The sequence below is a fragment of the Zingiber officinale genome, chromosome 2B (assembly GCF_018446385.1).
Source record: "Zingiber officinale cultivar Zhangliang chromosome 2B, Zo_v1.1, whole genome shotgun sequence".
In the NCBI taxonomy this organism is placed as follows: domain Eukaryota; kingdom Viridiplantae; phylum Streptophyta; class Magnoliopsida; order Zingiberales; family Zingiberaceae; genus Zingiber; species Zingiber officinale.
In genome coordinates this window covers 127,890,832-127,916,015 of record NC_055989.1, presented here as the reverse complement: position 1 = coordinate 127,916,015, position 25,184 = coordinate 127,890,832, and the positions used below count along the sequence as shown (strand labels likewise).

The window sequence follows — 25,184 nt, the reverse complement described above, 5'->3', positions numbered from 1 at the left end:
TGTTAATTCTAATTAAATGCTTAATATGTAGTCAATTAAATATTTATTTTCGTAATTGGCTTCCAGGCTGTGGCGAGATACTAGGCTTTCTTGGTTATTGGAATAATAACCGCTTTCTAGACAAAACCTCTTAAATAAAGTTTAATTTTTTCTCTGAAAGCCCCTAAGTTAAACTTTCAAAAACTTAGTTTATGCATGATTTTGGAACCCAATATAAGTTCCTTCCAATTGGATTAACTAAGAATGTCTTAGGAATATATTTCTTTGATAATTTTCTAATTTGACCCTTGTGATATCTAAGGTGCCAATTTAAACTATTATATCTTTTAATATGTGGGCATGCATGATTTTTCAAATCTTCTATTTCTATTTTCAATTTTTCATTTTCTAATTTCATTTTATCAAAATCTTCTAATCGACAAGAAACAGCTAATGTTGATTTTAACTCCTTATTTTCTATTTCTAATTTATAAGATGTTTTAGTCAGAAACTTTATAAATTTAAATAGCTTATCAGGCGATAAGGATTGTACTTGACTTACCTTGTTGATTTCATCATTTGAGACTTCCCCTGTAGAGCTGGTCTCTTCTGATGTTGCTCCCCCTTTATTAATGCTCTCGATGCTCATTACGAAAGAGCTTGCTTCGTCCTCTTTTTCTTGGTGACATGTCATTAACGTGATTTTGACATAGGCCTCGATTTCTGATTCTGATGATGTTTCATCCCATATTAGTTTTAGATTCTTGTGCCTTTTCTGGGTTGATCTCTTGTTTGTGCTTATGTCCATATTCTTGTCCTTGTTTTTTTATGTTGGGTAGTTGTCTTTTACGTTCTCTTCTTCATTGCAGTGGTATCATTTTATCTTTCTTTTTTGTCTCTTACCCTACACTTGATTAAACTTATTGGATTTAAATAATTTTTAAATCTCCTTACCATTAAAGTCATTTCATCATCGTTAAGTGATGTCTCAGAATCTGGTTCGCCCACTTTTGTTTTTTAAGGTAATATTTTGCCTTGATTCCTTCTTTAGACCTGCACATATTGACTCATGAATTTCAAAAGTTAGAAAAAGTTCTTCTAAAGTACTTACCTCTAAATCCTTAGAGATGAAATACACATCTACTAAGGTTGATCATTCTGGAGTCCTAGGAAATGTGTATAGCGCGTACCTTAGCGAATCTCGGTTGGTTACCTTTTCTCCAAGATTCATGAGTCCGGTGATTAGTGTTGTGACCGTTGGCCAGCTAGAAGGGGGGTTGAATAACCCTGCAAAAATAAAGACAAACCCTTCTCAGATTTAAAAGAACACTGGCATAAAGATAAAATAGAAAATGAACTAAAAAGAAAGAGACGCCTGAATTTACTTGGTTATAACCAGAGAGGTTTTTAATCCAAGGAAGTGAAATGCATTAACTCTCCTTCAGGCGGAAAAGCCTCTTTACAGCAGTGTAAGCACAAAAAATTAGAAGCTAAATGAAAACTAGAGCGTGTATAAATGTTGTTGCAAGAATGCTTATTGATGTTGAAGCTTCTGGACAAATGTTGTATTTATAACCTTGGTCGGGGGGTATATCTGGAAGCGTTCCAAGAGCTGGAAGGGGACAAAACTTTATCCCTTTTGCAATGGATTACGGTCAAACATGATCTGGATAATATCGTATTCCGGGCGCCTGGACTGATTCTAGGCTCCTGGGCTGATTCCGGGCTCTCGGACCCTTAAAGTCAACACTGTTGACTTTTTCCGGTCCGAGCCCTCTGCTCCGGTGCTGGTTGCCTCAGTCCGGGTCTTTCGCTCCGGCTCCACTCACTTGGGTGATTTTGGCCAACTGAAATAAGGCTCACCTGAACCCAATTTCGACCTTCTCCTTGAGCAGGCTTCCGCTCTGGCTTCTTGTCCCTCGAATGTCGTGCACATTCTTCTCGTCCCTCGAACGTTGCACACGTTCTTCTCATCCACCGGTGTACTCTTCTGCGGCACCTCGTCCCTCAGACGCATCGAGCCTGTCGGCTCTCTCCCTTGTCGTCCTTCTCACTACCCGCATCTTCCACTCGACTTCCTGTTCTCTTAAGCTCCTGCAAACTTAGACACAGGGATAAAAAACCAACAGGACCTAACTTAACTTGTTTGATCACATCAAAATAACCTTGGGGTTTCAACAATCTCCCCCTTTTTAATGTGAGCAACTCAAGTTAAGCTAGGGTAAACAAATAAAGTTAAAGCAAAAATAAATTTTGCAATAAAGCACAAAAAGTAGAAAATTTAATTTTAAGCTACCTCCCCCTAGACTTAATCTTTTTCTTCTCCCTCTTTGATCACATAAAAAAAGGGTATAAAGAAAAAAATCTAAGGGTAATTTTGATAAATAATTTTGTAAAAACTTATCAATTTTTGAAAATTTTGAAAATGATTTTAAAAAATTATTTTGATTAAAAAACTTTCAAGTAAAAAAAGTCTAAGTAAACTCTGATTTTGGAAATATTGATAACAATTTTGATAGTGCTAACAATGCAATAATTTTAGAAACATTTTCTAATGAAAAATTTCATCAGTTTAAAGAAAATTTTTAAGAATTAATTTTTGTAGAAATTTTGGTAAAGAAAAAAAATTTCTAAGTAAAATACATTTTTAAAAAATGAATTTTAAACAATTTCTAAGTTAAAAAAAAATTCTAAAGAAAGATTTTCTAAGAAGTTAAATAGATTTGCAAAAAAAATTTAGAATTTTCCAAAAAAAAATTGAATAACTATTGAAAGCATTATCTAATTTCAATTTTAATGTTTTATCAGTTAGTCAATTAAACATTTTATTTCAATATTTGGCTTCCAGGCTATGACGAGGCACTAGGCCTTCTTGGTTATTGGATCATCAACCACTTCTAGACAAAGCCGCATAAGGAAATTAAACGTTTAATTTTTCACTGAAAGCTCTAAGTCTAAACAAAGTTTAAGTTAGACAAGACTTGGAAACCCAATATAGGTTCCAACCAACTGAATTGATTAGGTATTTCTTAGGGATATATTTTTTTGAAATATTTTTAATTTATCCTTTGTGGTATCTAAAATACCAATTTAGATTATTGAACTTTCTAAAACTTGTATTATATGAGCATGCATAATTTTTCAAGTTACTTATTTCTTTTTGTAAAATATCATTTTCTAATTTTATTTTGTCAAACTCTTCTAATGGGCAAGATTTTGCTAAAATTAATTTTTAATTTCTTTTTCAAGTTTGCAATAATCTTTGGTTAATAATTTTATAAACTTAAACAACTTGTCAGGTGGGAGAGATTGTACCTGACTTACCTTGCCGATCTCGTTGTCCATGGCTCCCCCTGAACTGTTGCTTTCTTCCGATATTGCTCTCCCTTCATCGATGCTCTCGATGCTCATTTCGGAAGAGCTTTCTTCGTATTTGTCTTGATGACTTGCTATCAACGCAAGCCCATAGAATGCCTCAACTTCCGATTCGGACGACGTTTCGTCCCACGTCGCATTTAAAGTCTTGTATTTGTTCGTTTGGACAGGCTTCTTTCCTTTGTCCTTATCCTTGTTCCTTAGCTTAGGGAAGTTGTCCTTAACATGACCTTCTTCGTTGTAGTGGTGGCATCTGATTATCCTTTTCTTTCTACCCTGCGGATGTTTAGCTTTTCTTGATTTAAACAATTTCTTAAATCGTCTTACCATCATTACTGTTTCTTCATCCTCAGGGGAGGATTCCGAGTCTTGTTCGTCCATCCTTGCCTTAAAGGCAATATTGTGTGTTGGCTCCTTCTTCGTATCTATACATCTCGACTCATGGACTTCAAAAGTCGAAAATAATTCTTCTAAGGTAACAATTTCTAGATCCTTAGAGATATAAAAGGCATCTACTAGTGATGCCCATTTTGTATTCCTAGGGAATGTATTAAGAGTGTACCTTAGTGAATCTCGGTTACTTACCGTTTCTCCGAGATTCGAAAGTTCGGTGATGAGCTCCTTAATCCTTGAGTGAAGGTGTGCAATCGTTTCACCTTCTTCAAATCGGAGGTTGCTGATCTAGTTACGAAGTAAGTCCTGTCTTGCAAGTTTTTCCTCCAAGGTTCCTTCGTGAAGTTCCAGGAATTTTTCCCATAGCTCCTTGGCGGACCCGTAAGCTCCGATCTGGTTGACTTCTTGTGGCGGGAGGACGCTTAGCAGATGAAATTCTGCTTTACCATTTTCCACGAAGTCAGCTTGTTCCTTCTTCGTCCATTGATATTTTTGCTTGCCTTCGGGTGCTTTAAAATCTAATTCCATTATTAATAATAAATCGAAGTCTGTTTTAAAAAATACCTCCATTCTCTTCTTCCAGCTGGCGAATCCCCCCCCCCCCCTCAAACTTTGGTGGGAAGATGCTTGGTCCGACCATTTTGTGTGCTGGGTTTAGTGGTTAGTCCTCTTGAAGCATCCTGGCTCTGATACCACTTGTTGTGATCGTTGGCCGACTAGAAGGGGGTTGAATAACCTTGCAAAAATAAAGACAAACACTTCTCGGACTTAAAAAAAAATACTTGCATAAATATAGAATAGAAAATGAACTAAAAAGAAAGAGACACCTGAATTTACTTGGTTACAACCGAGGAAGTTGTTAATCCAAGGAAGTGAAATGCACTAACTCTCCTTCAGGCGGAGAAGCCTCTTTATAGCAGTGTAAGCACAAAAAATTAGAAGCTAAATGAAAACTAGTGCATGTACAAGTGTTGTTGCAAGAATGCTTATTGATGTTGAAGCTTCTGGACCAATGCTGTATTTATAGCTTTGGTCGGGGCGTCTGAAAGCGTTCCAGGCATCTGGAAGGGGAGAAAACTTTATCCCTTTTACAACAGATCGTGGTCAAATGCAATCTAGATAATATCGCATTTCGGGCGCCCAAAAGGGTTCCGGGCGTCCGAACTGGTCCGAGCGCCCGGACTGATCGAGCGCTCAGAGCCTTAAAGTCAACACTGTTGACTTTTTTTTAATCCGGGCCCTCTGCTCTGGTGCTGCTCGCCTCGGTCCGAGTCTTTCGCTCCGGCTCCACTCGCTTGGGTGATTTTGGCCAACCAAAATAAGGCTCACCCGAACCTAATTTCGGCCTTCTCCTCGAGCAGACTTCCTCTCCGGCTTCTCGTCTCTCGAACGTCGCACATGTTCTTCTCGTCCACCGGTGTACTCTTCCGCGGTGCCTCATCCCTCAGACGCACCGAGCTCGTCGACTCTCTCCCGTGCCATTTTTCTCGCTAGTCGCGTCTTCTGTACGACTTCCTGTGCTCCTAAGCTCCTGTACACTTAGACATATGGATCATAAACCAACAGGACCTAACTTAACTTATTTGATTACATCAAAACAACCTTGGGGTTCCAACAATTAGCTCCTTTATTCTTGAGTGGAGGTGTACGACGGTTTCACCTTCTTCTAACCGAAGGTTGCTGATATGGTTTTGGAGCAGATCCTATCTCACTAGTTTCGCCTCCGAGGTCCCTTCGTATAGTTCCAAGAATTTCTCCCAAAACTCCTTGGCTGACTCATAAGCTCTGATACGGTTGACTTCTTGAGGTGGCAAAACGCTAAGTAGATGAAACTCTGCTTTGCAGTTTGCCACGAAGTCGGCTTGCTCCTTCTTCATCCACTAATATTCTTCTTTGTCTTTCGGGGCTATGAAACCATATTTTATAATGATTAATAATTCAAAATCTATTTTAAAAAATACCTCCATCTTCTTCTTCTAGTTCACGAATCCCCCCTTGAACTTTGGTTGGTAGATGCTCGATCCGACCATTTCTTGTTTACTTTAATCAGTGGTTAGTCCTTCTAAGGTGACTATGCTCTGATACCAATTGTTGGACCGCTGGCGGCCGACTAGAGATGTGTGAATATCCCTGCAAAATTAAAATGAACCTTTCTCGATCTTTATAGCTTAAAAACAATCAGCACTTGCATAAAAATAAATGATTAAAAAATAAGAGGCACGAAAGAGTTACTTAGTTACAACCGGGGAAGTTGTTAATCCAAGAAAATTAGAGCTCAGTAAACAATCATCTTCAGGTGGAGAAGCCTCTTACAGTAGTTGAAGCACTCAATTACAGAACAAAACAAAACTAGAATGAATCACAAGTATTGTCTAAGTCTTGTTTTAGCTTCTGGGATCAGGGCTGTATTTATAGCCCTGGTCGGGGCATCTGGAAGGGTTCCAAGCACCTTGAGGGCGATAAAACTTTATCCTTGTCGCAACGGATCATGTTTGACACATTCCGGATAAACATCCCGGTCTGGGCACCCAGAGTCCGGCGAGTCCAGGCACCCAAATTTGGTCCGGGAGCCCAACTTTCGGTCTCAATCTTCTGCTCTAGTTCCACTCGCCATGGTCCAGGTCTTTCGCTCTTGTCTGCTTGCTTGGGTGATCTCGGTCATCCGGAATAGTACTCACCTGAACCCAACTTTTGACCTTCGAGCAATTTTCCGCTCCGGCTTCTTGTCCCTTGGGAATGCCACGCGCCTCCTTCTTGTCCGTTCGCGTACTCTTCTAAGCACTTCGTCCCTCATATGCACCGGGCTCGTCGGCTCTCTTCCGTGCTGTCATTCTCGCTAGCTATATCTTTCGCTTGACTTCCTATGCTCCTAAGTTCCTGTACACTTAGACACAAGGGTTAAAAACCAACAGGACCTAATCTGACTTAGTTGATCATATCAAAACTACCACGGGGTACTTACAGTGACTCCTCTAGTGGTATCCACGTGCACTATATCACGAACTTGACACGATTCATTAGGTACTAGTCTCTTGGATCGACAAAGCCTTGGAAGCATTATCGATCTCTTCCGATAGAAGAAAGCGAAGAAGAAGTCGAAGTCGACGAGGGAGAAATCAAGAGAAGGAATTTTTCATGAATCTTTCCAAGGATGGCATACAAAGAGTTAAGGTCTCTATTAATTTTTCATTTATGATCTCCATTAATTAGGAAAATGAAGAGTTATGACCTCTATAAATTCTTCATTTATGACCTTCATTATGATGACTCTTTGAATTCTTTATTAATCATCATTATGATGACTCTTTGAATTCTTTTTCCTTTGGATCAAATAAATTCATATTTGATCTTGATCTCTACTAGCTTCCGATATTTCATAATTAATTAATAATCCAACTAATTCTTATTCTAAAATAATGAATTGATTAATTTTAGTGTACACCAAAATAATTAATTATAAATAATGTTTATGTCTACGTGCTATGTGTGTAACCCTCTAGGTTTTATACATGAAAGTAGTGTAAATCCATACACAGACTAAGATAACCATCTAGCAACAATTTTTAGTCACCCAACGTGATAAAATTAATATCAGTCATAAACTATAAACCACTATGAACCTATTACTGTATAATTCAATCTCTTCATTATGCTTCATTACCAAATTAATTGTTTTGCTTGATTTCCAAGATATAATAGACTTCTCTTGAATGATAAATCATTCCTCCCATGCTATGAATTTCGAGTCATTAATATCTCTATCATGCGGCCAGGATGTTAACTCCTAATCCAAGAGAGCGATGAATCTTCTATTGACTCAATACTATTCTCTCTATGTTTTGTCATACACCCAACTACTGTATTAATCATAATCCAATTAAAGACTACTTTTAACGGTGTCGGAGTACATAACTCTACACATAGAATTAATAAAGATCTTAAATCAAAAGATCAGTTACACCGTTGATAATAGGAATGACCAATGATGCTTAATATGTAGTCTCCTCTTAAGCGGGTCATGTCCAGCGTACCTCTAAGCTCAAAGCACCCCCAAATATAACCGGGATATCCATTCATTGGTCTATCTCGACCTAGTCATACTCAGCGTTGATCTAGATATCTATGTCACCTCTAGATATCTATCCGATCAGGGATTGTTTTTAGATTAATATATCCATTAATATATAGGATTTTATTATTAATCATATACGTATAGAAAAGTAAATAATTAATGATAAATATTTAACTTTATGAAATAATTATCTACAAAATAAATAAGGAGTGTCTTGGTACATAAGTATACATACTAACAATCTTTCACTTGCACTATTGTCAAACACTATAGACTCTCAGTCGTAGGCTCCTCACATGAGTCTCATGTTTCTACAGAGGTAAGAGCTTTGTAAGTGGGTCTGCGATGTTCTCGCTGGTCACCCTTCTGAATAATTTCTTTGAGGAGATGATACTTGATTAGTACATGTTTGGATCGTTGGTGAGATCTTGACTCCTTGCCTATGCTATGACCACATTATTATCTCAATATAGTATAACTGAATCAACAATGGTAAATCAACAATCCTCCAACAAATAATGTTCTTAAACCATGAACTATCTAAAGAGGATAAAGAGTTGTTGATATTTTTTTTTTATATAGTGGAATGATAAATTTGAAATGTTAATTTGTTAGACCGTTTATTACAAGTACTTGTGTTAGGTTGTTGACCGTCCGTTAAATTTATTCTAATGACTTATGAACATTTTATTAAATCAAACTGATTATTTCAAAATTAATCGGTCAAGACAGAATACCTAGTGTGATAAAAAAAATTTGAAGAGTTGTCTTTAAACCATAAAAAAATAATGACATGGGAGGAACTTAGCTTTGACAACCATTTGTGTCCAATGAATGAGTCAAGAATTCTTAACCATGGAGTGAAGTAGTGTACCGGTCATTCGAGGCTTGAATTTCATGTTAAAGGATAAATTAAATTAACAAATGTAGTAAAACATTAGAAAAAAGGTTAAAAGACATTAGGTTTTTGGTTTTTAATTTTTAATTTTATAAATAAATGAAGGTCAACTCGCATGGATTACTCAGCATGAGATCATGATCTCATAATTTAAAAGCAGCGGTCTTTTTGATTTACTGACCGTCGGTTTTTGATCATCATTTCCCGGTGACTTCATTGACTTTAAATGTATATTTACTTATTCTGTTCGACAAATTCCACGCTAAGCTCACGCCGCCATGAGAGGGATTGCATTCCTTCTCTACCTCCTCAGCCTCTTTTCTTTCTCGATTGCCGGCGATAGCTTGACTCCGACGCAGCCCCTGCTCGACGACGGCGGCAGTGGAAACTTGGTCTCCGCCGGCGGGAGGTTCGAGTTGGGGTTCTTCAACCCTGCCGGCACGCAGAACCACTACGTCGGCATATGGTACCACAACATCTCCGACAAAGCCGTCGTATGGGTTGCGAACCGTCAACGCCCAATCAACGGCGGCTCCGGACGCCTCTCCCTCGCCTCCAATGGGACCCTCGTCGTCACCGACGACAACTCCACGCTGTTCTGGTCGTCGTCTTCTTCTTCTTCTTCTTCTAACAGAGCCTATAGCCCAGTTGCGACACTCCGCGACGATGGGAACCTCGTCATCAGGGACGACCCGAACAGCGACTCTGTTTCATGGCAGAGCTTCGACTTCCCGACGGACACGTTCCTCTCTGGCATGATATTCGGGAGGGACGACTCGAGCGGGCGCAACGTCAACATCACGTCATGGGCAAGCACCGGCGACCCGGCGCCGGGAAGCTACGTGCTGGCAATGGACCTTGACGGAGTTCCGCAGCAATTCCTGTGGCAGGACTCCGAGCAGGTGGCGCGATTAGGGCCATGGAACGGGGTCTACCTGGGCGGCGTGCCGACGATCAACTCGCAGGACTTGATCGATTACTTCTTCATGGTCAGCTCTCGGGAGTTCATCTACTGGTACACCGTCCGCGACCCATCGGTCTTGGTGAGGGTGACCGTGACGCCGCAGGGCTCCGGACAGGTGCTGATGTGGGTGGAAGGGAGCCAGTCATGGATTTCGCAAGACTCCTATCCGAGGGACCTCTGCGACCACTACGCCCAGTGCGGCCCCAACGGCGTTTGCGATCCGAACGGATCTGCCATCTGCCGGTGCATCCAGGGGTTCCAGCCGAAGAACCCCAGGAACTGGGGCGTCTGGGGTTGGACGGACGGCTGCGTGAGGAAGACAGAGTTGGACTGCCGCAACGCAACCGACGGCTTCTTCACCTTCAGCAACGTAAAGCTGCCAGACACGTCTACGTCGACGGTGGACTGGAGCACGCGGAGCCTGGTCGACTGCAGGGCCTCGTGCCTGAAGAATTGCTCCTGTACGGCCTTCGCCAGCGCCAACATCAGCAGCGGCAGCGGCTGCATCTTCTGGACCGCCAACCTCACCGACATCAAACACTACAACAACGGCTTCGGCCAAGATCTCTACGTTCGATTGGCACGATCGGATTTAGGTACGTGCTACGTATGATTTTTCTTCAATTGTTAGTCATGATCATCTTTTGTCTTCCAGAATCGATGTCTAGTGGCCATGGCAACAAGAAGCGGGTAGCTGTGATCGTAGTGGCCCCGGTGTTAGCGACGTTTCTCTTGGCTACTGCCGTGATTCTCCTTTGGAGACGAAGGAAGACGAGAAACAACAAAACGAGTGAGTGAGAAAAAAAACCTTGAATATTGAAATCAAATCCCCTGATCCCTGGCCCACTTTTTCCCTGTTCCGTGTTTCACTCATCACCTCCAGCCTATTGCAAGCGGCCTCCGATCACATCAAAACTATATCCTAGGGGAAGATGAAATCAGGGAGATCTACCAAAGCAATTAGCATCGGAATCCAATCGGATCTGAGCAGGACTCAGATCGACGGCAGAGGAAAGTCTGCTCAGATCCGGTTGGATTTTGGCGCTAATCGCGCTGGCAGCAATCCCTCTAGGTTCATCTTCCTCCTAGGGTATAGTTCTGATCAGACCGGCGGCCTTCAACGATGGGCTGGGGGTGATGAGTGAGATACGGAGACAAGAGATTTTGGAGACAGAGGATCCGATCTCTTGAATATTTCCTCAATACACACATCTCTATTGACTTCTTGTGGCTTATTCTTAGCAGGGCATCATGCTGATGAAGAAGCAGTGGAAGAGAAAAACTTGGATATGCCGCTATTCGATTTGAGTACTCTTGCAGAGGCAACCGGAGACTTTTGCGCTGACAACAAGCTCGGTGAGGGTGGATTTGGCCCTGTTTATAAGGTATTTGGGACTGTGATTGCCACTGCAAGAGCTTTGTGAGTGAGTTTCCTGATATGTGTGTACGCTCAGGGAAAGTTGAAGGAAGGTCAGGAAATAGCTGTGAAGAGGTTATCAAAGACGTCGATGCAGGGCACGGATGAGTTCAAGAACGAGGTGATGGTGATCGCCAAGCTGCAACACAGGAACCTTGTTCGCCTTCTTGGCTGTTGTGTTCAGGGGGGAGAAAGAATGTTGATCTACGAGTACATGCTCAATGGAAGCTTGGATACCTTCTTATTTGGTTAGTATCTCTTGTGATTCATGAGATTCGAGTTAAATCGATATGCAAGATGCTTGACTATCCCTTGGCTTGTTATTTATCAATCAACCAGATAAAGATAGATGTCGAATGTTGGATTGGAGAATGCGATACAATATCATACTTGGCATTGCTCGAGGCTTGCTTTATCTTCACCATGATTCTCGATACAGAATCATACATAGGGATTTGAAAACTAGCAACATACTTCTCGACAAGGATATGAATCCTAAAATATCTGATTTTGGCATGGCAAAATTATTCAGTGGAGATGAAATAATAGGAAATACCAAGAGAGTCGCAGGAACATAGTAAGTCTTTCAAATTACTCTTAGAAAAATTTTAAATTAATTTTATAATTCATTAATATTTTGATGCAGTGGATATATGTCTCCCGAATATGCGATGAATGGAATATTTTCGGTGAAATCTGATATATTTAGTTTTGGTGTGATAGTGCTTGAAATTATAACGGGTGAAAAGAATAACGGAGCTTATCATCATAATCTTCTAGGAAAGGTATGTGAAACTTGTGTAAAAGTTAAAGTGTGGGCATATTTTATACATATGGCTCTAACTATAGTTTCTTCTAGGTTTGGAGCTTATGGAAAGAAAATAGAGCTTTTGAAATAGTTGAAGATTTCATCCACCATTCTTTTCCTTTGGATGAAGTTTTGAGATGTATAAAAATCGGACTTTTATGCGTTCAAGAGCGACCAGAAGATAGACCTGAAATATCTTTGGTGTTACTAATGTTGGGAAGCAATAGTTCTTTGTTATTGGAACCCAAGCAACCTGGTTTTGCTGTTATAGGTGATCAAATTGACACTGATTCATCGTCAAGCAAGGGTGCTTTGTTATCGAACAATCGGTTGTCTATTACAATGTTTGAAGGTCGATAACAAGCAGTAGCTATAAAATTACTATATAAATTCTGTAAAGAGTTGTATTTTTCTTTCCAACTCTCTGTTATCAAGCAACACAATATTAGTAACTGGTAGTTCATTATTGAAGAATCAAGTGTCTTTTCAGGGTGGTGCGATGGTTAAAATATGGGGTATTGTCACATACGATTTTAGGGTCGCAATTGGCGTATCTGAGCATGTCTTTCGCCCATGGCTTGACCACCTACACTAATGACTAGTAGCCACCGGTGATTTACTTTCTTCATGTTGGCCTAGGAATGGGTTGGCGGGGGCGCTGGGGACGAGCGAATCACCTTTTACCATATTATTGAAGAACCAAGTAAACTTTCACTATTACAAAATAAGCCTAAGGCATCATCACAAAAGTATTATTTTTGGCCTATAAATATTGCTTTATGCCTAAGGTAACACTTTTGACTCTATCTTATAAAGTCTTGTTGTGTTAGATGTAACCCAACACTTTTGTCATTTTATGTAACACTTTTTCCAACTGTTACGATATATAGCAAAGACAACGCTTCTCTATATGCAATACTTTTTCTTCAAACAACAACACTTATTTTTTTGTTACCCTTGAGCAATTGCAACACTTTTTTACTATTAATAGCAACCATGTTTACAATTTTTTAACCCAATAATGCAACACTTTTTTCATTAAATGTATCACTTTTTATTAAATTTTTCACTTCTTAAATACATCACTTATTGATACATATGTGATATGATGCATAATGGTAGGGGCCGATAAGGTCAGACAGTCAGAAGTCAAGGGGATGCGGCAGTTAGAAGTCAAGGGGAAGTCACAGTTAGAAATCAAGAGGACATGGCAGTCAGCAGTTAGGGAAAGAAAAGTGGGACCGCCTGACGTCATCATCCACATGATTCCTGGTCGTGTGCTTACAGGTCAGGAGCGTAGATCTGAGACATGATGTATAACTGAGGTAATGCCTGGCCTGCTTCGAACGGTTGGGTGCTTACAGCTCGGTCTATATATCTAGGCCTGGTGCTCTCAGTAGGCCAACTCCCAATCGGCTCTTTAGCAATCCAAATGAGAGGATGGGGCTCTCGTCATAGCTTGTCCATCGCATCATGACTCGAGCCAGGCGTTATACCTGACAAGTCATCCCAAGCTACCCCTAGTCAAACCTGGATAAAACAGAAGGTACTAGGCAACAACAAGGTCAAGGAATTGTAACCGCCTGCCAAATAATAATTGTTGTATGTCAGGAAATATTCCAATAGTCTGTGGTCATCTACGAAGGGAACCTTCTTCCAGTCCATGGGAGGATGCCACGCGTCCTCCATCACCCGACAGGCCTTGCCACCCAACATTCTCTGACATCGGTCAGGCTCTAGAAGTACGCATGGTCATATAAAAAGGGAGGTCCTCTCCCTCGAGCAGGTACGCTCTCTCGCACATTCGCACTTGTCTTCTACAGTTCTTTTTCCTTCGTACACTGTTCTTCCAGGGAAAAAGTACCTGACTTAAGAGTCGGAGGGCTTGCGCCGAGTTTTGTGTGCTTGTATGAGTATGCGCAAAGCATAAAGTACCAGAGTACCGTCAGCTCAGTGATCGCCGTTCATCAGCGGCATGTGAGGGTTTGTTCTCTTGGGTACGTACGATAAGAGTGTCCTAGTCGCCTCTCCATCAACACCAGTAACAGCTCATCCGACCTTCGTCGTCTGACTCAGATTCGGGAAAGCATCAATTTGGCACTATCTGTAGGAATCTCCTTCACCTATTCTGGAACGTGAAGATGGAGGATACCGGAAGAATCAACATCACCATGACAGCAGGACAATATGAACCGTTCAAGGAGCCCAAGAGGCGGATGACTTCCGAAAAACAAACCACTTCTTCACGCCCACACAAGATGCCCGTAATTTCCAATGACCAGACCCGTGTCTCAGATAGGGGATCTAAAGGAAGACAGCTCGAGGATTTCCCTCAAGCCTTTTATCGAGAGCCCTGCCCGGACTTTTACAACAAGAGCCTGAACTGTCATAATAAGAAAGAACAACCACATGCCTCTATGGTCGAGAGCTCCCCGCCTAGGGATTCGAAGAAGAGGAAAACCATAGTCCTCCGGGAAGAGCCAAAGGAGATGCCCGACGAACAAGTGCTCTTCTCTCCAAGGGTACTTGAGGAAAAACTACCGAAGGGGTACAAGCCCCTAGCTATTGGAGACACTACAACAAAAACCCTCATATATATCGGTTTTCCACCGATGTCTATTACATTTTCGACCGATGTCTATGAAGGCGATGTAAAAGGTCTGCCATTTTAGACATTGGGTTAAAACCGGTGTAGTATCACTTAACGACATCGGGTGTAAAACCGATGTAATATTATATGTAATATTAGTTAATGACGTCGGTTTTGCAACAGTGGAAAACCGATGTAATATCAATATTGTTTAACGACACAAATCCGATTTCCGAAATAGTGAAAAACCAATATTATCACCAAGCAAATCATAAAATTAAGTTAATATTATTAATTCACTAACAAAATCACAAATAAAAATGCACCGATGTATCTAAACACACCAAGTCAATATCTATATAACCAACACATAAATATTCTTCTTACAACATAAAAAGATAATATATATTGAGCACATCAAGTCGGTATCCACAAATTACACATAACTATTCTTCTTACAACATCAAAAGGTAATAGATAGTACACAAATATGTTTCTTACTGGTGCCAACGTTATCCTTCTTGCTCTGTGCATAGTAGCTAAGTTTACCCGTGAAGCTAAACCGGGCACAGATAATCCTCCAGAACTGATGCTTCTTCCCATGTTACCACTGCCAACAATGTTGCCTACAGAGCTTGTAAGTCTTGGCCCTACATTACCCAATACTGGAGAAACTCCCAAACCAAGAACAGAACTACGATTCCCAGAAGCTGAACTTGAGGAAATACCAGTTATTGACCCAGTGACTCCATTAATATTACTACTACTAAAAGCATGATTTCCAACAACATTAATACCCCCTCTATTTGTGACACCATAGCCATGAGGCATCTTCATGAAAAAAAAATCTAGAATCAATACTATAAAACACATTCAAAGGACCATATGATGCAGTGAAGTAATGTGAAAATAAACTCATGCCAAACCTGAGATAATGCAACCAAAAGATTGTTTGATGAGAACCATCCACTAGGAATGCTTCCTCCTGGTTGCTGAACACCACCTGATGGTACAACACCCATTGCGGCCTCTCTGGATGCAAGCGAACCAGGCACATTTGGCAGGTTGAAGCTTCCATGAATATTATGCAATCCTTGAAGACCACCTATTTTTTTACAAACCGTAATCAAAATTTCACATACAAGCAAAATTTCACATGGATATGTTAATAAAGTTTATGTAGGAATGTCCAACCAGAAGGATGGAACCCAGGCACTGCCACAGACTGGCCAGAAAACAATGTGGTATAGGGTCAGCCTGAGGAGTCCGCAAGATTAGATGTTGAACCATTAAGAGTTGACTGTACCAAGAGACCCAGTAATTTGATCAACAAAAGCAAGACTAGTAAAAGCACAGGGCATGGGCTAGGTGCTAACAAACTTGGTATGCTAACCAACAAGAAAGAAACAACCGCATCAAGTTAGTATTTACATAAACTGTATTGAACATCTGCACCAAACAACAAAAGCTACTCATCTCTAACAATTGAAACTCAGCTAAGAATAAGGGATTATATTATTAATACCAAGAGTAAAATTACATCAGATACAAATCCCATACATAAAATAATAGATAGGCAATTTGGGATAAATATTAAAGTCTATAACTATTTATTCTACTTCTCTCCATCAAGCTAGAACATAATGGAGCATAGACATTTATGGTGCTTAGTTTGTCAAGTTGTACTCAATAAAGATTTGATTATCATTTTAGTAACCTTGTGATTTCTTAAACCATGCTCTAAAAATTTGTTTGATAGCATAGATAACTTTCTTAAATTGGAACATACCCTAGTGATTTCTCTGTACACACCCTAGTACGATGTTTATGAAATCTATCTGGTAATCATGAATAATACCAAGGAGAATCCAGTGATCATGAAAAATAATTTTAAGTAAAATAAATTAATTCCATCAACGAGAGAAAATATCCCAAATAATCCTCACAAAATGTCTAGATGAAGCCTTTTGCAACTAAGTGTATTTTCTACTGATCAATGTTGTCAACCACAACTATATTTAACAATAAAAACTATAGTTGTTAAATCATACAATTCAAAATTCTTGGGGGCACTACTCAGTTCGTAGGCACAAGATTCAGTTCTATTAACAAGAGTATTACATGTCAACTGAAAATGAGATGCAATTAAAAAAAAATGTCAAGTAGTATTTCATCAACTTGAAAATATCAGCAGTTATCTCATAAAATTGATTGGTCTAAAAGGAAAACTATGATTTGTCTCACAAATTTTCCATAGAAAATATATGGAAAGGAGAGAATTAGAAAAACCTGAACATCGAGCATACAGGTTATACAGTCCTATGTCATGCGAATGAGACTAGAAAATGCAATTAATAAACTGAAAATCAAAAAAGCAAGAGTTATATTTAGAAGCCAAGACATTATAACTTTGCCACGTGCTCAAGAAAGACTCAATTCTAGATGCAGTGATCCTTCATTATGCCAGCCAATAAATAAAAAGTCTCCGCACGTCCGACTGGCAATTCTGACTATACCCCGAGCTCAAAAAATAAAGCGCACTTTAGATATTAAGTTAGCAAATCATATGAAGTGGCTACACTGGTAGCAACTAGAAGAATAAATGATGCTAGTTATACTATAAATACTGAAGACTTGTTTAAAGTACTACTAAAAAATTTCTTAGAAATAAAGATTATAATGCAATGTTTTTATCTTCAAAGGAGAAACTGTAACCATAAGATGTAAGTGATTGGCTTCATTGCCCAATTACAACCTAACCAAAAGTGATTCCTTCTTCCTTTTTTTTCCCCCAACAAGAATAAATTAAGCGAGTCAGAAAGACAAGATTTTATCTGGAAACATTCCCAAAGTAAAGCAGGCATGCATTTGTATTAATTTAAGATGGCAATCTATGGCAAGCCCAAAGACAACTAAGAAATAAAGGTTTTATCCTATACTCATGCTTTATCACACTCCATGAGTCTAACCTCTGGCCTTTATACTCATGAAGCCAACATCACTAATGAACAAGATATCAAATATAAAAATATCTCTAAAACTTCCAACATACCAAACTAAAACCCTGACGAAGGGTAAGGTAGTCAGCCCGTACGACCGACTTTCCAAACTGACGAAAGAAACAAGTCTGCATAATGTGATGTGACGATATGATATTAATAAAGGAAACAAGTAAGATACATTCCTAGGCTCTATAAGATCATTTAGGCAAAGAGCATTTACACCTATCATCCATAAACTGGAGTTAGGTGTTACCTTTGATAAGGAGTCTTATGTTACTAGAGATTCTTGTATGCTTTTCCTAGTGTATTAAAAGTTCATACAAAATTTTGGATTTAAGGAACTTACCACCCAAATGACAAAGCTATTTCTGCTCCAAGAATTTGACGAGTGGAACTTCATAAAGCTTGACTGCCTTCTCATTGTCAATGCCTGCATCAACAGTCTTATTAAATGTTTCATTTGCTTGACAGAGCACTAGAAGAAAGATACTTTCTTTGGAGAACAAAATGACTTAAAATAGAGATGATTAATCACCTTTAATTGCTGATTTAGTTTTCCTATAGGCAAGTAGTAATTAGGCAAGCAACCTACTGAATAAATCACATTCATTCTACTTTACTGCAGGGGTGAAAAACTCACACTGCCTTATATCCTAATTCAATAATCAAAGTAAAATAGTTCATCTAAGAACTCTAACCTGAGGATTCATGCGCATATCCAAAGGTCCATCACCTTGCACACTAAATCCCCTTGTAGAGTCATCCACCTGTTAAATAGCTTACCAACTTATTAGATTCAAAGTAAGTTCTTTTCGGCAATTCATCAAACATGAGAAGTGCAACTAAACAATAACCTGCATGGATGAGATTCCAAGGTCCATCAAGATGTCGTTAACCCCAACGTCAAGCAGGTTCTCATCAACGCCGCCAAGCACCGACTTGATGTACTTGAAGTTTCTGACATGATTGTAAGCTTTCAACTTGCTGTCGTGCGAATCCACAGCCAAGAGCTTCTTTATCCGAGCCCGGGTCTGGTCATGGATTGAAGCATCCATATCCATTCCCACGAACAACTCCAACTCCGGATGGGCATCTACGATCTGTGGCAAAGAATAGCGCGAAGCGAATCAGGGATGATGGGAGTGCTAAGGAAAAAGGTCAGAACTTGAGAGAAGAGCTTGGGGGGGAGAAGGACGAACGGACAGCGGCGGAGTGCCCGGCGGCGCCGAGGGTACAGTTAATGAAGGAGCGGAGGCAGTGGGAACGGAATGCGTCGAGCACCTCGCCGAGCATGACGGGGACATGGTCCCAGACGGGGTCTGTGTAATGACAGTAGAGGGCGCGGTCGAACTTCGCCCCGGAGCGCGATTAGCAGCAAGAGAGATTAGCAGGACGCGATTAGCAGCAAGAGAAATGGGGCGACCATCCTTTTGCCGGTCATAGTGAAGGGAAGGAGGAGCGAGCGACCTCAGATGGGGATCTGAGAGATGAGATCCCCATCTCTCAGATCAGCGGCGGGCTCCTCGTGGATGCGTGTGGCTTCCCGGTGGGAGCGGCCGGGAAGTGAGGGCGAGAAGTGGAAGGACTGCCCCCATCCCCACTCGTAGATGTCTGTGACGAGGTTGTAGAAGGTGTCGACGAAGGCAGGGACGTTATCGTCGTCGGGCGCGGTGGCAATGCCCTCCTTGGAGCGGAGAAAGAAGGACAAGTACTGCTTGTACTTGTCCTGCACCTTATCCCGCATGATCGATCCCATCTTAAGGTTCACTGCCCGCTTGCCTTTCACTTCCGCCGAGCCCATCACCCACACGAACCAGTAGACCGCGATTGTGCCGACGACGACCATCGTCCACATCGCCGTCGAGAGATCCATTGCTCGTCTTTCAAATGGTAACTCCTAAAAGGAGGATGTGGAGGATTAGGGTTTCGATTTATGGTGGGCGAGGAGAAGCCCAAAAGAAAGAGCGCTAAGAAAGTCCACCAGAATTTTGGTTCATAGACACCAGTTTTAAAAATCGCGATTAAAATCGGTGTCTATTAATGAAAAAAAGGCGCTCATAGACATCGGCTAAAAAAACCGATGTCTATGAGCGAAAATCTGCGCTCATAGACACCGGTTTTTGGAAAAACCGATGTAAAATACTCAAATACATCGGTTTTTACTTAAAATCGTTGTTGTTCCACCGATGTCTATGAGTGTTTTTCTTGTAGTGAGAGTATGATGGTAGCAAGGACCCTGAGGATCATCTCCAAAAATTGCAGAACGTTGTGCTACTGCACCAATATAGTGATGCCATTAAGTGCTGAGTGTTCCTAAACACTCTATCCGCCTCAGCACAAAAATGGTTCGATGGATTGCCGAATGAGTCTATCACCTGCTTCCAAGATTTCAATACTGTTTTCCTGCATCATTTTTCCAGTAGCAGGAAGTAGTAGAAGACAGACCACTGTCTCTTTTCCCTCAAACAAGGGTCTGCGTAACCCTTGAGGAGTTATATCAAATGCTTCAACCAGGTAGCCCAGGATGTCCCTTCCGCTACTTCGGAGATATTGATGAGCGCCTTCTCCCAGGTCTGGTAGAGGGGGAGTTCTTCGGGGCTCTCATTCGGGAGTCAGTAAAGAATTTTGATGAGATGCTAGGGAAGGCAGCCAGCTATATCAATGTAGAAGAAGCCCAGGCAGCTCGGTGGAAAGCAGACAAGGTGCATGCTCTTGCCAACAAGTCAGAGAGCAAGTCGTCCCAACCTCTCGCTCAGCCTTTTCCTCGCTCTAAGGATGCCCGACCAGGCTTTCCACCCGATCCAATTTCCAAGACGGCTCAGAGGGTAGAAGCTATCCAAGCCCCCAAACCAGGTCAGTGGGGGCCCTGCTATTGTACTTACCACAGGTCCCACACCCGCTCCACTAGAGATTGCGTCCAGTTCGCTTGTGACTCTCGTCGCACAGTAGAACTTGGCCTACCTCCACTCGAGATTGCGCCCAAGCTTCAAAGGTTGATGCCCAACCACCCTGTTGCAACAGGTCACTCAGGTAGATCCCTGCCTGAAAATGCAGGTCAGGGAAGCCAGCAGCCATGCCAAGGTAAAGAGCAAACAAAAATCCTTGAGGAAGAAAATAGGAGAAATGTCGTCATTCGAGAGATCGACATGATCTCTGGAGGACCCACAGATGGAGACTCTGCCAGGGCCCGGAAGTCTCATGAACGCCACTTAGAAATACATGCGTTGGGATGCAGCCGGGAGCAAGCTGTCGAGCCCGTGATCAGCTTCGGGCCGCATGATCTAGAAAGGTCGGAGCTCCTGCATGATGATGTCCTAATAATTAAAGCAATCATAGCCAACAACTATGTGGCCAGAGTTTTTGTTGATACCGGAAGCTCTATCAACGTGCTATTCAAGAATGCATTCGATGGCATGCAAATCGATGCCAGTGAGCTCTAGCCAGTAGCCACTTCATTGTACGGGTTCACCAGTAATGAGGTAAGACCAATGAGACGAATCAAGCTAGCCATATATTTGGGTAGCGAGCCCTTATTGAGGATGCGAAGAAGCACTTTTATTGTGGTGGATTCGACATCCTCCTACAACTGTTAGAGTGTATACTAAAAGCCTAGCTTTTGGTATAAACATTTATCTAGAAATAAGAATTACATTGGTCAAATGTTTACATTTATGATAAATGTAGTTGTTCAATTAATTTATATTGTAGATAACATGGTGTGTGGTGTCACACACAGAGGATCATGTTATTAGTACCTTATAAATTATAAACAGTAGCTCACGGCCATGATGGAAAGGAACAAACCATTGGAAGGTCGTAGTGTAATTAGGTATTAGTTTATCTTAACTATATAATTACACTAGTACACTTAGAGTGTATTGAGTAGGACCATTTGAGGTCGTTCCTTTTATACTGACTTTATAAAGGAACAAAGACCTCAGTTATTATGGAAGTGTGTGCTCTTAATCCTAATATAATAACAAGCACATATATTTGATATTTATTTCTTTAATTTATCAATGGGTGAGATTTAGTTCGATAAATCAATAAGCCCGATAAGTTGAGAAATGATATCACTTATAGTGTGTGTTGATTATAGAAGGAAACTGTGTCCTAGTGATCTAGGTTGAGAATGTCCCCAAGATGAGCTCATAAGGATTGTCATGTTAAACCCTGCAGGTGGACTTAGTCCGACATGATGATGAAGTTGAGTGGTACTACTCTTGGAGCTAGATATTAATTAAGCGAGTTGTCAGTAACTTACTTAATTAGTGGACATTTGTTATCTTAAACACAGGGAGACTAACACACTCATAATAAGAAGAAGCCCAAAATGTAATTTGGGATTGGTGCGGTAGTTCAATAATAGTTCTTTAGTGGAATGAATTATTATTGATGAAATTAAGTTGTGTGTTCGGGGCGAACACGGGATGCTTAATTTCATCGGGAGACCAAAACCAATTCCTCCTCTCGGTCCCTATCGTAGCCTCTAGTATATAGAGATTTATACCCACCGCATACCCACCTTCTTACCCATCCAATGGGGTCGGCCAAGCTAGCTTGGAACCCAAGCTAGGGCCGGCCAAGACCAAGTGGATGAGTCAAGTAGGTGGCCGGCCAAAGCTTGGGTCCCAAGCTTAGGTGGCCGGCCACTAGAATATTAAAAGGATTTTTATTAAAATTATTTCTTATGTGGATATCATGATTTTAAAGAGAGTTTAAAATTAAAATTTCCTTTTATAACTTTCTACAAAAGATTAAGAGAAGAGATTAATCTCTTTCCTTATTTGTAGATTAAAAGGATGGTTTTAATTTTGGTAAAACTTTCCTTATTTGTAAATCATCTACATGTTTAAAAGAGAGTTTAAAATTTGAAATCTTTCCTTATTTGTTGATTAAAGGAGGATTTTAAATTTTAAGAAAACTTTCCTTTTTAACCATGTTCATGATTTAAAAGAAAGTTTAAAAATTAATAATTCTCTTTTATTAGTTTCTACAGAAGATTGAGAAAAGATTTGATATCTTTCCTTATTTGTAGATTAAAAGAGATTTTAATTTTTAGAGATAACTTTCTTTTTATCCACATGTTTAAAAGAAAGATTTTAATTTATTAAATTTCCTTTTTATAAACCAATTATGAAGGGATTAAATTATTGGAGAAATTTTATAAATTTCTGGAGACAAATTAGGAAGTTTTAATTAATTAAAACTCTCCTTGTTTATAGCTTGATGGTGGCCGACCATGTAAATTGAGAAAAGGAAAATTGTTTTTAATTAAATAAATTTTTCCTTTTCATGGCAAAAGAATTAGGGAAGTTTTAATTAAATTTCCTTATTTGCCAAGACCAAGGATTATAAAAGAGGGGGTAGAGAAGGCTTCATGGTGAACAACCTCTATTATTTCTCTCCCTCTTTTCCTAGGTGTTGTGGCCGGCCAACCTCTCTTCCTCTCTTCCTCTTGGTGGTGGCCGAACCTTCTCTATTGGCTTGGAGCTCTTGTGGTGGCCGGATACTACTTGGAGAAGAAGAAGAAGGAGGAGAGAAAGCTTGTATCCCTTGGAGCTTGGTTGGTGTTTTGTTCTTCGTCCTTGGTGAAGCTTCTTTGTGTTGGCCGAACCTAGCTAGGAGGAGAAGAAGGTGCTTGGTGGTTTCTCATCTCGGAAGATCGTTGCCCACACAACGTCCGAGGTTAGAAGAGGAATACGGTAGAAGATCAAGAGGTCTTTCTAAAAGGTATAACTAGTAATTTTTCTTTCCGCATCATGCTAGTTATTTATGGAAATAATACCAAATACAAGAGGCTTACGATTCTAGTATTTCAAATATGTTTTCAAGTTGTGTTCTTTTGTTTTATTTTCCTTGTGATTTGATTGTTCTTTTCGGTTAACCTAAAGTTATTTTAGGAAATTAAATATTAGCTTTCCATAAAAGGTTTTGTCTAGTCGGTGGTGGTTGCTCCCATATCCAAGAAGGCCATGTGCCTCGCCACGTCAGTACTGGGAACCAATTATGGAAATTAATATTTAATGGAATTAATAACTTAAGGTGATTTGGGTCGAACGTGTTAAGTTCCGCAGGAGATCCAAGTCAAAACCTAAAAGAACAAATAGATTAAGTTTTGGATCAAACGTGTTAAGTTCCGCAGGCGATCCAAAATTTAATTTAAAAGAACACATGGTAGCTAGGAAAAGGTTCAGACCTTTGTACAAAATTTTTGTACAGTGGAACCTCTAGGCTTTCCGAGTAGCAACCAACAATTGGTATCAGAGCTAGGGTTTTGCCTCTGTGTATTTGGTATTAGTTTAATTATGCACATGTCATACATAATTTAGGCAGGTTAATAGTAGGATGTGCTAACTTTGTGGATGCAGGATCCAACTATTATGGCTTATAGTTATTATGTGTGTGATTGGACCCTTGGACATGTCAAGGGCATTTTATTGTGTGTGCATGATTGTATTATAAAATACAGCAAGAGCTGTATTTAGTTTTATTAGGATTTTATTTTTGATCTAGATACATGTACATTCCTTTTATGGAATATAGGATCAAAAATGTAAAATTCTATTTATGTCACGGATCTAATCTTGCAAAGCGTGGAACCTTCTGAGGACCAGAGGCGCAATATGGAAGCAAGATGGACCCGGTGGCGGTGGCCAAATATGGCAGCAGCTTGGGATGACAACACACGGAGGACAACTAGAGATAAAAGCCATAATAGTTGAAAATTAGATTTTCTATTTATTGCTTTTATATTGTGCTGTGTGTGCATGTTGGTTTACATATTTAGTAGGCTAGCATAGTTAAAATTCCTCATTTATAAATAACTAAGTGGGAGAGGGAATTTTAAGTAAATCCCATGGTCTCCATTACTGGTTTGTAAGTGATGCAAACAAGCTTGCGCGTTGGCTCGGAGTGCCTTCCTCCATAACGGATGAGCTTGTTTGTGGGTCACTAGAACAGACTTTCATTTTTGGATGACTATAGGAAGTTAATTAAGAGCCTGTGATCTTCCCCAACGGAAGGGGCATAATCTTGTTAATGGACTTAGTGTCAAGTAATGGTATACACTTAGACACATTTAATAGTATCCTCCCCAACGGAGTCACTACTATCACTTGTGTGACCAAAGGGAAACCAACTATTGATTTATCATAAAACTAGATTGGCAATATAATAAAATTAATAAACCCCTCTTACAAATGTTTGAATTTGTATACGTCCACACTAACGTGGCATACAAGATTCATGGTGTTTGAGGTAATTTTATTTGTCAAAAAGTTATATTGACAAGATAGTCAATGGGTAAAACCCTTCTCTTACAAATGATGAATTTGTATACGTCCACACTAACGTGGCATGCAAAATTCACGGTGTTTGAGGTGTTGGTGAATTTAAATAATATTGTTTGAGGAATCAATGTTATTTTAAATTCAAAGAGTTTTGACCAAATATTTGATCAAAGACAGATCAACTATTAATTTTATTCGTCATAAAGTAAAGTTGATGAGATAATAAAATTAATGAATAAAATCTCCTCTTCGATTTTGTATACACAAAATTCATGGAGATTTTAAGGAGTTAATCTTGACCAAATATTTTTGTGATTCTTAGGATATTTGTCAATCCCTAGTAGTCATACTATAGAAAAAGACTTAGTAGTCCCAATTGTAATGATTGGAAATA

At 40.0% G+C, this 25,184-nt stretch overlaps 3 protein-coding genes and 1 non-coding gene across 6 annotated transcripts; 3 read left to right on the top strand and 1 right to left on the bottom strand.

Annotated features, from left to right (window-relative positions):
- Positions 1–8,992: 8,992 nt before the first annotated feature.
- LOC122047096 (G-type lectin S-receptor-like serine/threonine-protein kinase At4g27290) lies at positions 8,993–12,351 on the top strand. 3 transcript variants are annotated; one of them, XR_006130473.1, is made up of 7 exons: positions 8,993–10,277; positions 10,337–10,471; positions 10,924–11,066; positions 11,136–11,346; positions 11,438–11,675; positions 11,822–11,883; positions 11,958–11,983. XR_006130473.1 is itself a non-coding variant. In XM_042608145.1 (7 exons), exons 1-7 carry the CDS (start codon positions 8,996–8,998, stop codon positions 12,264–12,266), a joined length of 2,454 nt encoding a protein of 817 aa, XP_042464079.1. In that variant the 5' UTR covers positions 8,993–8,995; the 3' UTR covers positions 12,267–12,351. The 3 variants fall into 3 exon arrangements, 2 of the variants coding, with proteins under 2 accessions (XP_042464079.1, XP_042464078.1); XM_042608145.1 differs by having other exon boundaries at positions 10,927–11,066; positions 11,745–11,883; positions 11,958–12,351; XM_042608144.1 differs by having other exon boundaries at positions 11,745–11,883; positions 11,958–12,351.
- A 2,557-nt stretch (positions 12,352–14,908) lies between these two features.
- LOC122048683 (probable NOT transcription complex subunit VIP2) lies at positions 14,909–15,739 on the bottom strand (the record flags this gene model as incomplete). Its single annotated transcript, XM_042610218.1, has 3 exons — positions 14,909–15,327; positions 15,423–15,601; positions 15,691–15,739. Coding segments are annotated over 3 exons (642 nt in total), but the record flags the coding sequence as incomplete, so codon positions are not given.
- LOC122050020 lies at positions 15,691–15,768 on the top strand. The gene has a single exon (XR_006131240.1). It is a non-coding gene; the product is annotated as a small nucleolar RNA snoR35 (small nucleolar RNA).
- A 4,231-nt stretch (positions 15,769–19,999) lies between these two features.
- Positions 20,000–20,938, top strand: LOC122048682. Its single transcript, XM_042610216.1, has one exon. The coding sequence runs from the start codon at positions 20,000–20,002 to the stop codon at positions 20,936–20,938; it is 939 nt and encodes a 312-aa protein (XP_042466150.1).
- The last annotated feature ends 4,246 nt before the right edge of the window (positions 20,939–25,184 follow it).

Coding starts and splice junctions, on each gene's coding strand:
- LOC122047096 (XM_042608144.1), top strand. CDS start 8,996: ATGAGAGGGATTGCATTCCTTCTCTACCTCCTCAGCCTCTTTTCTTTC. Junction 10,472..10,923: donor GACGAGAAACAACAAAACGA/GTGAGTGAGAAA, acceptor GCTTATTCTTAG/CAGGGCATCATGCTGATGAA. Junction 11,067..11,135: donor GATTTGGCCCTGTTTATAAG/GTATTTGGGACT, acceptor GTGTACGCTCAG/GGAAAGTTGAAGGAAGGTCA.
- LOC122048682 (XM_042610216.1), top strand. CDS start 20,000: ATGCTTCAACCAGGTAGCCCAGGATGTCCCTTCCGCTACTTCGGAGAT.